At 40.9% G+C, this 14,927-nt stretch overlaps 1 protein-coding gene across 1 annotated transcript in view; it reads right to left on the reverse strand.

The window, feature by feature from the left end:
* The window catches only part of LOC126284993 (odorant receptor Or2-like), a 55,915-nt gene extending 42,078 nt beyond the window's left edge, over nt 1-13,837 (reverse strand). Inside the window, exons 1-2 of the mRNA XM_049984285.1 lie at nt 13,029-13,837; nt 6,265-6,364 (exon numbers count right to left, since the gene is read on the reverse strand). Coding sequence (XP_049840242.1) covers nt 6,265-6,364; nt 13,029-13,837 — 909 coding nt within the window. The remainder of the gene's footprint in view (nt 1-6,264; nt 6,365-13,028) is intronic.
* Between the last annotated feature and the right edge of the window lie 1,090 nt (nt 13,838-14,927).

Below are 14,927 nucleotides of genomic sequence, written 5' to 3' on the forward strand. Positions count from 1 at the left end.
AAGTAGGAATGAGAGGAGGGAAAGACTACTTTAGTTCTGCAATAATTATCAGCTAATAACAGCGAGCCACCAGTTCAGGAATCACAAGAGAAGAGCTATACTAGGAAACCGCCGGGAGTTACGGGAGATTTCAGTTAGATAACAACATGGTTCGGCAGAGTTACTGGACTATAAGGCTTACCCACGATCTTATACAGACTCAGATCACAGTTTGGTCGTGATGAAGGGTAAGCTGAAGTTTAAGAGAGTAGTTGGGAAGAATTATTGGACAAAAAGGTGGGATACGGAAGTACTAAAGAATGAAGAGACGCGTTTGTAGCTCTCTGAGGCTATAGATACGGCGATAATGAATAGCTCAATAGCCAATTCAGTTGACGAAGAACCAACATCTTCAAAAAGGCAGTCACGGAAGTGGGAAAGAAAATCATACAATGAAGATAACGGCAAAGGAACCATACATAAATGAAGAGATACTTCAGTTGCTTGACGAAAGAAGGAAGTGCCAAATTGTTCAGGGAAATTAAGAAATGCAGAAATACAAGTCACTTATGAATGAAGTAAATAAGAAGTGCAGGATGAGAAGATGAAATGGAATCAGGAAAATTTTGAGCAAATTGGAAAAGAAATGACTGTCGGAAGGACTGATTGATCATATAGAAAAGGAAAAAAAAACTTCTGTGCAAATCAAAGCACTTGCGGTAACATTAAGCGTGTAGAGTGGAAGTCGCATTGTGAAATGCAGAGGAGAGAGCTGATAGACAACACAGACGCCCTTGCGAGGGGGGACAACCTGTCTGATGAGGTGTGCGCCTGAGTAAAAAAAAAAAAAAAAAAGTACAGCATAATTTATTAAATTTCGCGCCTGTTCGTATCTAGAAGGTGGCAGCACACATCGCATGGGAGGTACCCGATATGCTGTATTTCGCGGTCGTTGGTGTATGTTCTGCATCGTACCAAGTTGGTACGTGATCTATGAGTACATACCAGACTAAAGCAATGTGACTTTTGTGAGCCGAGGCACGATCCACAGAGCACGTCAGCTGCTTAATTCATCCCTTATATGGTCAGAAGTTTATTTCATGGATAGTTTTGTTCAATTGATTACAGGAGTTCGGCACAGGAGAAGAAAAAATCACTGCCAAAAAGCGTCCCAGCCACCCTTAATCAGTGACAACACATTGTTTCCACTTCTAGGTGAATATTTCAACCCAAGGACACATCATTCTTACAGGCTACAGCAGTTTAAGGAACCAAATAAACTTTTTGTGTCACTAGACGTCACTCGTTAGATGCGAACTCAGCCACAAGAATTCTACGTTGCAGGCTTTTAACGCCTTGCCAAATAATGGGAGAGGTGTTTAAGTATACTGAAAGGAAAAGAAAATTTCAGGAAGTACACGACGCTCAACTGTCGGTGTGTCAGTTTCCGACTTATTTATTAAGTCATCATTGTAGAAGAGGATAGACGAGCCGATAGGAAGAGATAGGGTATCTAGTATTAGACTCGGAAATTAGAAGAGCATCTGACGGGCTAAGATCAAATAAGGCAGAAGGAATGGATAACATTTCATCAGTATTTCTAGAATCAGTGGGGTAAAGTAGCAACAAAACATTTGTTCACGTTTTTGTGTAGAATGTAGAAGACTGGTGATATAGCATAAGACTTTCGGTGAAACATCATCCACACAATTTCGAAGATAGCAAGAGCCGACAAGTGTGAGAATTTTCACACAATCAACTTAACAAAATGTGCATTCAAATTCCTGACAACAACAATATACAGAAGAAAGGGGAATAAAACTGAAAACATGTTCCATGACTATATGTTTGGCTATAGGAAAGGCAAAAGTATCACAGAGTCATTTTTACCATCGCAGTTGATAATGGAAACAAGACCGAAGAAAAATCAAGACACGTCAATAAGATTGTTTACCCGGAAGAAGTGTTGAACAATGTCAAATAGAGGAAGTCCTTAGAAATTCTGAGAAAAATGTGAGTAAACTGTAACAAAAACCAGGTAATGGTAATCTGTACATGAACGGAGAGGGAACAATGAGACTGGAAGATCAGGAACGAAGTGCAGGATTAAAAAAGGAGTGACACACGATGGCAGTCTTTCGCCCCTCTGTTCAACCTATTCACCGTAGAAGCAATGATTGTAATAATAAAAATTTAAAAATATTCACCAGTGGGATAAGACTTCAGGGTGTAAGTTTGCCAGTGATAAGATTCGCTGATGACATCGCTGTCCTCAGTGAAATCTTCTTCACAGGTGATTCTGAATGGAATGAACAGTCCAATGAGTACAGAATATGGACTCGCAGAAAGACGAAAGTAATGACAAGTAGCACGAGAACAGCGAGAAACTTGAGATCAGAGCTGTGAAGCACGATGTAGATGAAGAAATTCTGCTACCTAGACAGCAAAATAACCTATTATAAATAGAGCAAGGAGGACAAAAAACGAAGACTAGCACTGGCAAAAGGAGCAATGCTCACCGAGAGACGTCTACTACCATCAAATATATGCTTTAAGTTGGGGAAAAAAATTTCTGAGGGTATACTGTATCTTTGAGGGGCACAGAAATGTATCGGAGTGAAATTGGGCTGTAAGAAAACAGGAACTGAAGGGAATAAAAGCAAATCAGATATGTCATTGACTTTCTCAGTTTGTGAAAATCTTTATCTTGAATAAGTTACCTATTTTTTTGCGAAATCATTATCATTTGTTTGTCTATATATGTTCATCCCATCTACCGATTTCCGTCTCATTCTGTCTATTACTTAGTGTTGAGTCACTTTTTGGTCTTAGGTGTATGAATCAGTTACGGAGGATCAGTTTCTACTACTCCAGCAGATATTTTATGTCAGGCAATTTTGGGAATTATTTTCCAACTCTCTGAATATAATTGCTACTTGATTTATAGTCTCCAACCTTGTTGTTCAGTATGATCTAGAGAAGTTGCAATTTTATCTCTTCCCACGATGCCACTATGCCATCAGCTTGAATTTGCATATGAATAGGCACTTGGCTGGTTCCACGCGTGTTCTGCCATTTGCAACAAATTTTGGGATGAGAGTAGCACGATCTGTAGTGACACTTCAAAAGCACTGCCTTTGTTTCAGACTTACTCAAATTCTCGTAGATATAACGGTATAATGGTTAATCTAATGTAACAGTAAAAGGATTCAGTACAATTTTTGTGAATGTGTGGTCGGTCCACAGATAGTTTCAGTGGCTGATGAAAGTATTTTGCAATTTGTGGAACAGTGGGTAACATCTGGATGAATGTTTGGCTAATAGTACAATTATGTCCCCATTATGGTATTGCTTGAATAAAAAACGACTCGAAAGTAAGGGTCGAACGGATAGTTTCCATGCAGGTGGTTCAATCGGTTGCTAGTATCAAGCGAAAGGCAGAAGGCAAATATGTATGGGCGATGAAAAATTTTCCGTTTGATGACGTTGCTGTAGCGTTTGTGGAGTGTAGTGCTACTTCCATGTGGGTACAAAAGCATCGAGATGTAGGCAAGGGATTAGTGTTGCATTTGTGACTTTCCGCCTAGCGTTCGGTAAATGTGCCAACGTGAACTATGGCGACGTTATCGCTAAATGCGTGTTAACAGGCTTTTACCGGCTACCAAAGGATAAACGCTGGTAGAGACACACTGGACAATGAAAAATGTGTACGGGGCGGCTTGTCTGTCTAAAACCACCTATGTGGAATGGTGCGCCTAGTTCTGTGCAGCTTCATGATAACAAATGTTCCGAAGTCGCAAATCTAAATCCGTACTTACGCGAAATCAAGTGGGAGGCACTCGAGAACCAACCCTATAGTACCGAACTCCCGCATGTGATCATCTCATCTTCGGTTCCTTAAAGTAGGCTTTGAAATCTCAACAGGTCCGTCAGACGAGAACGTGCAGCAGGCAGTTACGTATTTCTCCACGGAGCAGGACATGGTGTTGTTCATAACGGATATCTTAAACCTGGTGCTTCGGTAGGATGATTGCCTCAATACTCGCGTCGAATTTGCCTGATTGGGATTCCGATTCTGAACCGTACGGCTTTCGAACAGAAACTTATGATCGCTCCTTATACAACTACAAACATCTTAAGGAATACGTCTGTCATCAAATGTATGGTGCACGCAAAATAGAATATAGATTTCTAATGAAAATGTCCGAAAAATAGGCGTGTCCTTGGTGATGTATTCAGACCTCCATGGTCGTGAAACAACAATTCGCACTAAGTAATGACGAAATCTAGTAACGAATCACAAGGAGAAGGATTTCAGTTCATTGTTTGATAGTACTAAAATGTTATGAGTGCTCATATACTTTAGCATTACAGTTACTGCAAGAAGGAAACTTAAATCTGTCACATACTCGTAAATTTTTCTTTTCGGATACTAAACAGATTGTACGAACGTCAGTTCCAGTCACTTGCACGATTTCTAATGTAGAGGATTTCTCTACCACATTCTCTTACAACTTGCCACCAAGGATTACGCAACTAGAAATAATTACTTTGATTATTACAAAATAAACAGATTTCGAGGCCAAATAGAGAAAAGGGAGAGTGGACTGCTTCTGACACTGAGATTTTCGGGATTTATTTATCCCAACGTTAGCAAGGTAAGTGGTAATGTTAGGCTCCGCTAGTAACTGGAAGGGTTTTCATTCCGAGTCGCTAGTATAATAGAAGAATTGTATAATGTTATCGTTCCATTTCATAGTACTAAATAGGGTGTTTGTAAGAATATAACGTTTACAGTCACGATTATTTAAATGCGGAGTTTAAAACTAACATCTTAACTTTTGTGATGCACATGACTTTATCAAATGACTGATCCCCGTACAGTCCTAGTAGTATTTTATCATTTATGAGTGTGTTCCTATACAAAAAGAGCGAGACTTTGTGATTCGTGTATGGGCACTAACAGGATATTGCAAAATTTTAATTGATAGGTTTACCACAGACATAGTCGTAGCAAATATCGGCTACTGCCATCAACGAGTTTGGCAGAGAACAAAGAGCTCAGTCTACGGCGCCTCCTGAGAAACTTACCAATTGCAACAACAAGGGAACTTTCCGCTCTCAGAAAGTCGACAAAGATATAGGACAGTAGTAAATATCATAGACTGACACCGTCGATATTATCATTACGATCAAAACCAAAACAGTGACTACATTCTAAACAATCCAAAGAGGCCAAAAAGCGTGTGCAGTGCAGCAAACGTCATGATCTGTATCGTCATCGGAAAGTACGGAAAACAGGCTGGCGCCAGTAACACAAAGTTTGGTGCAAGGCTGTTGTTATGTGGTGAAACTGATGACGATTTACATAATCAGTAGCGAGAACAACAAAGAACATTGTCAAATTAAACACCTTTCAGCAGTTCGATTTCCAACCTTATTATATTTGGCAACCAGTTTCAACGTTATATTACGCCATCTTCAGGCCCCAGACCGACGTGTAAGAGGAATCTACATCGGTTGTAATCGAAACAGGGGCCAGCAATGCTGGTATTAGTAGATACTTACTACAGTGATCACTTCAGCTGTCAACTGCCAACTTTTCGATCACAATCGAGTTAGATTCCTCGTACACGTCCGTCAAGGGTCTGCAGCTGGTTGCCAAATAAAATAAGGTTGGAAATTTGATCTGATAGGTGTTTAATTTGACATCCTCCATCGAACATCCGAGTTCCGCTACCATCTCTGAAAATAATGACATACAGAACAAACAACGTCGACTGTCATGAGACAGCCACACACCAACTGCACCGTAATACTCACGGTAAATGAGTTATCTATGCTCACTGAAGAAATTATTTTCTGAACACGTCTGTAACCTTACCCGTAATAGCCTACCGTACCACATGACTCCTCCTTTCGGAACTAATCTGAAAGCGTGTGGCAATACTCTGCTCGTGCAAATGCGTGATACAATGTACTCATAGAAATCTTGGATCTTGGTCTGTGTCTATAAAGAACAATAATTCGCAGATTTTTCTGAAATATCTGAATTTGCTCCCCAGTAGCATTCTAATACCGGTCCTGCAGTAATAAAGAAAAAAACGATGACAGGAATGTCTGGTGGTTTTTTACTAAATAGTGTAACAGAAAAAAATACATGTAAAAACTTACATCATTCATAAGTTTATGTTGTAAGATAAGTAAATAATCTACTGAATAATTGTGAAGTCATCGATTTTTAATGTGCATCACTAATGCAATGATGACGTATTGTAAACTTACGAATGTTGATTGAAACAGTCCTAGACATATAATAAGAACGCTGCAACCGAACGATGTCATAGCGACGGGATTCATTGTGATCTGCAGATGAGGTACGAAACTGTAACAGAAGAAAATAAAACTGTTGTTAAGCGAAGCAGAATCCTGGTCTCCCTCTTATATGATCATCAGGTAACTATCAAAGGCTCTTTTGTTCGAAGGTAACTTCTTTATGAAGACAGATCGCCATGAAGTCTGATATAGTACAAGTAATAATATGAGATCAGTTGTGTTATTGTTCAGAAGCAGCTTGTTTCTTGGTCATATAAAAAGCTAAAAAATATGCACCACGCTCAATAAATGTGTGCTATGTTACGAGGGAAGAATATGAGCATACCGAAGAGTTATAGTGTTATTTATTTATAGTGTTTATAGTGTTAGTATTTGACGGGAAGTCATCAAGTAAAACAGATGTGATTTCTGGTGCTATAGGCCCTTTGCTGTTCCTTATCTAATGGCTGGCTCTGAGCACTATGGGACTTAACATCTGAGGTTAACTGTCCCATAGAACTGAGAACTACTTAAACCTAAATAACCTAAGGACATCACACACATACATGATCGAGGCAGGATTTGTACCTGCGACCGTAGCGGTCGCGCGGTTCCACACTGAAGCGCCTAGAACCGGCTTCCTTATCAATAAAAACGATTTGGGAGGCAATCTGAGCAGTCCTCTTAGGTTGTTAGCAGATGATGCTCTCGTTTATCGACTAATAAAGGCATCAGAAGATCAAAACATATTGCAAAACGATTTGGAAAAGATATCTGTATAGAGTGAAAATTGGCAAATGCCACTAAACAACGAGAAGTCTGAAGTCATTCACATGAGTGCTAAATGTAATCCGTTAAACTTCGGTTCCACAATAAATCAGTTATATCTAAAGGTCGTAAACTCAACCAAATACCTAGAAATTACAACTACAAACAACTTAAAGTGGAAGGAACACATAGAAAATGTTGTGGGGTATGTTAACTAAAGACTGCGTTTTATTGGTTGGAGACTTACAAAATGTAACAGATCTACTAAGGAGTCTGCCTACACTAAGCTTGTCCGTCCTCTTTCAGAATACTGCTGCGCAGTGTGGGATCCTTACCAGATAGGATTGCCGGAGTACATCGAAAAAGTTTAAAGAAGGCAGCACGTTTTGTACTATCGCGAAAAAGGGAGAGAGTGTCACTGAAATAGTAATGGATTTAAGGTCAACATCATTAAAACAAAGGCGTTTTTCTTTGAGGGGAAATTTTCTCATGAAATTCCAATCACCAACTTTGTCCTCCGAATGCGAAAATATTTTGCTGATATCGACCTACATAGGGAGAAACGATCACCAGGGAAATCAGGGCCCGTACAGATAGATATGCGCTATACGAGATTGGAACAATAGAAAATTGTGAAGGCGGTTCGATGAACCCTATGCCAGGCACTTAAATGTGATTTGCAGAGTATCCATGTAGATGTAGATGTATTTGTCACGTTAATCGATGATTAGACAGTGCTCTGGCAGCCTGTTTGTGCATCCTCTGTTTTGAGTCTGCATGCAGTCATCGTTCTAAGGTTAGAGGTGAACAGTGCCTGCAACATTTAATCTGGGCTTCAACCATCATTCACTGATGAGTAAGTACTGCTTATGAACACCACACATTTGAACGAGATCGCCTTGTAGTCGTGCGGGAAACTGGTTTCGCGTTTCAACGGGTTGTTGCACTCGTTGGTATCACTGTTCTCAGCAGTGGCCGGTGAAACATTCCCACACCTGTCATCGTCCCGTAACTTCCCTTGTGCCCAGTGGCAGAACTGTACACGACGTTCAAAGTCGTCGCCATACAATTCCTGGTGTATAGATATATGGTACGGGTGTAATCGATGTTGATGTAACAGTCTCAACACCGACGTTTTTGAGATTCCCGATTCTGGCGCAATTTGTCTGCTACTGATGTGAGGATCAGCCGCGACAGCAGCTAAAACACCTACTTGGGCATCGTCATTTGTTGCAGGTCGTGGTTGACGTTTCATATGTGGCTGAACACTTCCTGTTTCCTTAAATAACGTAACCGTCCGGTGAATGGTCCCGACACTTGGATGATGTCGTCCAGGATACCGAGCAGCATACATAGCACAAGCTCGTTGGGCAATATGATCACAATAGCCATATATGAACACGATATCGACCTTTTCTGCAATTCATAAACGGTCCATTTTAACACGGGTAATGTATCACGGATCAAATATCGTCCGCACTGGCAGAATGTTACGTGATACCACGTACTAATACGTTTGTGACTATTACAGCAACTGCTACGGTCGCAGGTTCGAATCCTGCCTCGGGCATGGATGTTTGTGATGTCCTTAGGTTAGTTAGGTTTAAGTAGTTCTAAGTTCTAGGGGACTAATGACCACAGCAGTTGAGTCCCATAGTGCTCAGAGCCATTTTTGAACTATTACAGCGTCATCTATCACAAACCGAAGAAAGTGGTCCAACTAAAACATTCATATTTCTTTAAGTACACGAATATGTAATAAAAATGCGGTTTCCTATTTACAAAAACGCAGGTGATATCCGTTTGACCTATGGCCTCGCCATCTAGCGGGCCAACCATAGCGCCATCTGGTTTCCCCCTTCAAGCTAGACAAGTTTCGTTCTTTGCAGTTTTTTCGTTTGACGCTTATTTCGTGAGATATTGGGTCCGGTCACCATCAATGGACTACCCTGTATAACATACAAAAGGGCAGTTCAATCAGCTGTCGTTTGAATTCGGGTGATTCATATGAAAACGTTTCCGACGTGCTTATAGCCCCACAACAGCAGTGGCATTTGCGTAGAATTGCCAGTGATAACAGACAAGAAATCATTGGTGAAATTATATCAATGTGGAGCGTAGCATGTTATGACAGTGGGCGTTAGTGGGCTACGACAGCAGACCCCCTACGCGAGTGTCCTTACCAACAGCCCGACATCGCCTGCAGCGATTCTCCTAGGCTCGTGACCATGGCGGTTGGACCCCAGACGACTAAAAACCGTGGCCTCGTCAGATGAGTCCCGATTTCAGTCTGTAAGAGCTGATGGCACTTTTCGTGTGTGGAGCAAATCCCACGAAACCATTTACCCAGGTTGTCAACAAGGCACTGTGAAAGCTAATGGTGAATCCATAATGATGTGGACTGTGTTTACATGAAATGGACAGTGTCTTCCGATCCAATTGAACCTCTTGGACACAATTTCCAGGTATTCATTGGACTTCCTGTCCCGAAACAACGATGGAAATTTTGTGGATGAATATGTGCCGTCTCACGGGATTACATTTGTCCGCGAATGGTTTGAAGCACATTCTGAACAATTCGAGCGAATGCTTCGACCACCCTTACCCCCCCCCCCCCCCCCCGACATGAATCCCATCAATCATTTGAGGGACATAATGGAGAAGACAGTTCATGCTCAAAATGATGCACTGAGGACATTTTCGCAATTATGGGCGGCAATAGAGACAGCATGACTCAGTATTTCTGCAGGTGACTTCCAACGACGTCGAGATGCTAGGCTACGCCTGGCAAAAGGAAGTCCAAAACGATGTCAGGAGGTATCTCACGACTTTTGCCACCTCAGTGTAGTGTCATGAAAGAGTCGACTAGAGAATGGAATCGAACTGTGTTGTCTTCAGTAATGAGAGCAGACTCTGCCTGTATGCGACCTTCTCGTCAATGCATTCGCCCACGACACATACAGCTCTCCCCATACTTCGTGATATTTGGACCACTCTCAATTACAACTCGAGGTCACGTCTGGATAAAATAATCAGTTCACCGTATTTTGGTCAAATCATCACTGTGCTACTGCCATTTTTTCGACAAGCTGATATGCTTGTTGAGTAGGATAACGCCCGTCCGCATACGGCTGCTGGGACGTAACATGCTTTTCATGGTGTGCTATAACTGCTGTGGCTAGCAACTTCGCCAGATAGATCTCGTGCCAATTGAAACGTATAGGACATGGCGAAGCAGGACATTACTCGTTCTCCAGAGCCTGCAAGAATCGGTGCTGAATTGCAACAATTGGTGTTAGTAGCTAGATGTTTGGGACAGTCTGTTCCAGGTTGCCATTCAACACATTAAAAATCATCTGCATGCGATAATTGCCTGCAATGCCGTCAGATTGGGGAGGGGTGATTCATTGTGTAATTATGCGTTAGTTAGACACACTTTGCTGCGATATGAGTGCTTCATTTGGTCAGAGTTTATCATATGAGCCTACAATGATAAACTATCCTTACCATTCCCTACAAATCAAATGATCTTTTCATTTCTGGTGTTCCTTTTTGCTGGCTGTGTAGTAATAGATATAGAGCTTGGTAGGTCATTTGTTATTTATTGCATTAATATTGGAATGATAGCACATTCTGTGCTCTTGTTTATTTTAGGCATTTCAAAGGGAGCTCCTAGAGCCTTAAAACTGAATATGCCAGATGTATTTCAATCGGCACCCTGTGATTTAAGTGACTAAATGAACTGCCTTCTTTGTTTCACTGAACACCGTGGCCTATCTTCTCCATTACGATTATGAACACATTGTGTATAGCAGGCAACTCTGAGGCTGATAAAAGCTTAACATCTTTTAAGAAATAGAGAAGGGAAAGTTGTCGTTTCGAGAGGGGTCAAAGACGTATTGGCAAAGAGTAAATAATAGAAAATTATAATTTAATTTTCCGATGACTCTCGCTTCATTAGTGAAGGATGCCATCGCATCGGGAAAGAGACAGGCGGATAAACTGGCAGTAAATTCGGGTGGAATCAGTGCGGTTTTTATCAGGAGAGGTTTACTTGGTTTACATAGACATATGTTGTACAGTGCACTGTTTAATATGTTCACCAACACTGAGAAGCAAACTTTCATTGAAAGAATTAAATACATTGTGGGCATGAGTATCTAACATGGCTAACATGGTATAAAGATTCAGAGGGAAGTTTTAACGAAAGATTGTTTCATTCCTTCTCTGTTGACAATTAACACCACAATAGGAAACTTCTGTACCTGTATGATTATGAATAATCATGTATTCATCTACTGTTGTAACATTCGAGACAGAGTGTGTCATATACACAAAGAAGAGATTCAACGATTTATGTTTATAATAGAAAAGAGCGCTTAATTCAGTCAGCTGTAGAATGAAAGACTTTGCTGAATGGTGTCAAGATGCCCTGTATTATACAGACAAAATATTTAAATATCGGAGTAATTGTTTTGGCGAATGCTAGTACTTGACAACGTTACTTCAGCACGCGATTTATTAGGAAATTTTTGTCAGAAATCTTCTGAAAAGCTTGTGAACACGTCGCGGGTTAAGTTGTGGTGAGAAATAACTGTTCGGGAAAAAGATCGATACGTTACACCGCATTCGAGTTGTTTAGCATTTAAATTAGTCAATCAGACCGTTACACATGCAAATTCTAAAACGGTTCACCCAAGACAGTGTCGCCAAACGTGTTCTCCGTTTTGTTTCCTAAAACCGAACAAGAGAGCGATACAGAAATGAGACATCAGACGGTAGTACCGATCGATTCTGACCGATAGGCTGAACAGTGCGGTCCACAGTCATATACTATGAGAACAACTGACACTAACTGTACCCGTATATAAAATCTATTTCGAATTTGTTAAAGGAACTATTTTTTTCTTTTCGTTTAACGACATTTCATGACAGACATAGGGTAATATAAAATTTAATTTTCTCAGTCAGAACGGTTGAGAAATTGTTTCAGAAGTGATGGTCAATATTCAGGTATATAACAGTAATGATCATTCGAAACAAATAATTGAAGTAAACAAGGGCTCTAAGACGCACGTCTTAAGAGCTTTGAGCAGTTCTTGATCTTCGACTGAGTGAAACTAATCTCTTATAATGAAAGCTCTTTGCTTTCGATATTTTGGGGTGTGGTAGTATAGACCAAAGAAAGGAAAAAATGACCAGTAAACACGTGCTCTAAAATGCATACCTTAAGAGCGATGAGCACTTGTTCATCTTCGCTCGTTTGAAACAACTCTCCTTATGAACAAGTGCTCATAACTTTTGAGATATACATTTTACTGCACATGTTCGCTTAACATTTTTTCTTGTTTTAGACGTACTACCACTTCCTAAAATATGGAATGCAAAGAGCTTTCAGTACAAGAGATTTGTTCCACTCTATCGAAGATCAAGAACTGCTCATAGCTGTTAAGGCAAGCGTTTTAGAGACCATGGTTGCTTGACAATTTTGTTTCGAATGATCATTCCTGTCGTATCCCTGAATGTAGACCATTATTTCCGAAACATCCTGTATAAAACATATCATTACTCACAGGCAAATAGAGGTTCGCCAACAAAATCTGTAAAATTAGGTAAATGAGAGACCCAAAGCCTAATTTTTTGTAAAATGGTATAATGGCAACCAACACTAACTGGCTTGACTTTAATCAAATTACTCATCTACTTCGTCAAATACTAATTTGTAATTTTTGACAAGCAGAAGGTGAGCTGATTTTTGAAGGTCTTTCAGTGATGTTCAGAAAATTTCGTAAAAACCCGACAGTTACTTCAGATTACCAACTGATGAAAGTGTAATTTCTTCTGACATAGAGAAAAGTATTCATCCTATTACATACTATTATTAGCCTAAGACCTGTTTCTCATATCTTGTGCAGTTTGTGAAATGATTGTATGCGTCAGAATAGTACATACGATTTCCAACGTACCTGAGAATTTTTTGATGGCTTTCCACGCAAAGACACAAATCACTGTACATTGTGTCACTGAACCTCCTTCGCGGCCTCTTCTTAGAATACTCGACTGTCTCGTTGTATCCGTCACTCTTGAGAGCCAAAATTCGCCTTGCGAGGATATCCAGCTGTGCAGCCAGCAGGATCATGATGGACGCGAGCAGACAGTCAATACCGAAGCTCATCTGCGTCATCCACAAGCCTGCAGCGCACTGGGCGAAGTACGAGAGGCCGTAGAAGTTGGTGTTGTTGTCCCAGGCGTGCTGGGCGAAGGGCAGGAGCCTCTGCTCTGGGTATACGATCCTGGGCATGGGGAACCACACGAAGCACTGCGAGAACATGAACAGCAGCAGCGCCAGGGACAGGCGGAAGGCACGCTTCTGGGAACTGCGGAAGATGGCCGCCAGCTGAGGATGTCTGTCGCAGACGTCGCTTTGGACAGACAGCAGAGTGGCCACATGGCGGGCCAGTGAGTTGTAGAGCCGCCTGTCGTACACGAAGAACATCATCTGGATCAGGCCGTTCAAGTTGGAAACCGATGACATCATCACCAGCGTCACCTCGTCCATGTCTCCCCAGGCAAAGTAAATGGTCAGCAGGCACTCTGTCAGGTTCCAGAGGCCCAGAATGAAACCGTAAAATGTGTACACGTTGAACAGTCTTGTCTCACACAGCGGCCACAGCCCGAAAAGATACAGGTGGCGAATGTTGGGCTTCAGTACGGACTTACCACTCTCAGCCCAGGTCAGATTCCTTTCAAGATCCTTTTCCCGCACGTGCTCCATGTCAGTGTTTCCGAGAAGTCCCTAACTACTCCTGCCTGTGCTTGTCTTCCGCTACGAATGGAAAGACCTACTGAACGATTCTGCGGCTCACTCGTTCTTCGGAAAGAAAGGTTTAAGGCTGCCTCTCTGTCTGTATTTATATATATGAATGCAGGTGGCACCAATTACCCTTGTGCTATTAAGTTTTAAATAATCGACTAATTTCGTCGATGACTTATTCACATTGTTTGGCACGTAATTACTTCCTACTTATATAACATAAACAAACGACGAACGTCAATTACAATAAATAATGGAGCCTTTCGCTTCCCTCATGAGGCAATAAATAAACTGTTAAAACCTTTAATTTAAAATTGTGCTCCACCCTGAAGCGTGACAGTCTGTCCATCCTTTAGCAGAAGGCGTTTAACACACACACACACACACACACACACACACACACACACACACACACACACTCACACTCGCTCACACACACACACACACACACACACACACACACACACACACAGAAGAAGATAGTTCGATTTTGTTTTGAAAAGTGCACTGAGATCGCGTTAAACTTTTGGAGGACATAAAGTGAAATAAAAAGGCTTGCGGCAGGTCTTAGAGCCATTATTTAAAAAGGCAGTCTGAATCACAGATTTAGGAACAGTATTTCGCTACAGATAAAAGTAATGTTACTCGTAAGTATAAGAGAACTTCAAAATTAACGTGTTCATACTTCAATATTTTTGGTTAAATGTATGGCTTGAGAGACACTGTAGCATTAAGAGAAAATAAAAAGAAAATTCTTTCAGGCTGTTCCTATGCGATACTCTATTAATGCTTACCTCTATAGCTTCTGCGTTTGACAACGTTGCTGTTGCTTTGAAATGTTCTACCTCAAATTACGAAGAGGTTGCGTAGGTAAAATTTGGCATGTTAGTAGCAAAATGATTTGACCAATTTCTCGATGCATTCATAAATATCAACACAGGAATTTTTCTGTCGCCTATCTGATTGCATAAGCACTAACTAATCAATAAAATTTTCGTAGAATTTCGTCTTGGAATACATTGGAGATTAAGATGACTCAAATTTTCACTTC

Source organism: Schistocerca gregaria, chromosome 8 (assembly GCF_023897955.1).
Source record: "Schistocerca gregaria isolate iqSchGreg1 chromosome 8, iqSchGreg1.2, whole genome shotgun sequence".
NCBI classification, from domain to species: domain Eukaryota; kingdom Metazoa; phylum Arthropoda; class Insecta; order Orthoptera; family Acrididae; genus Schistocerca; species Schistocerca gregaria.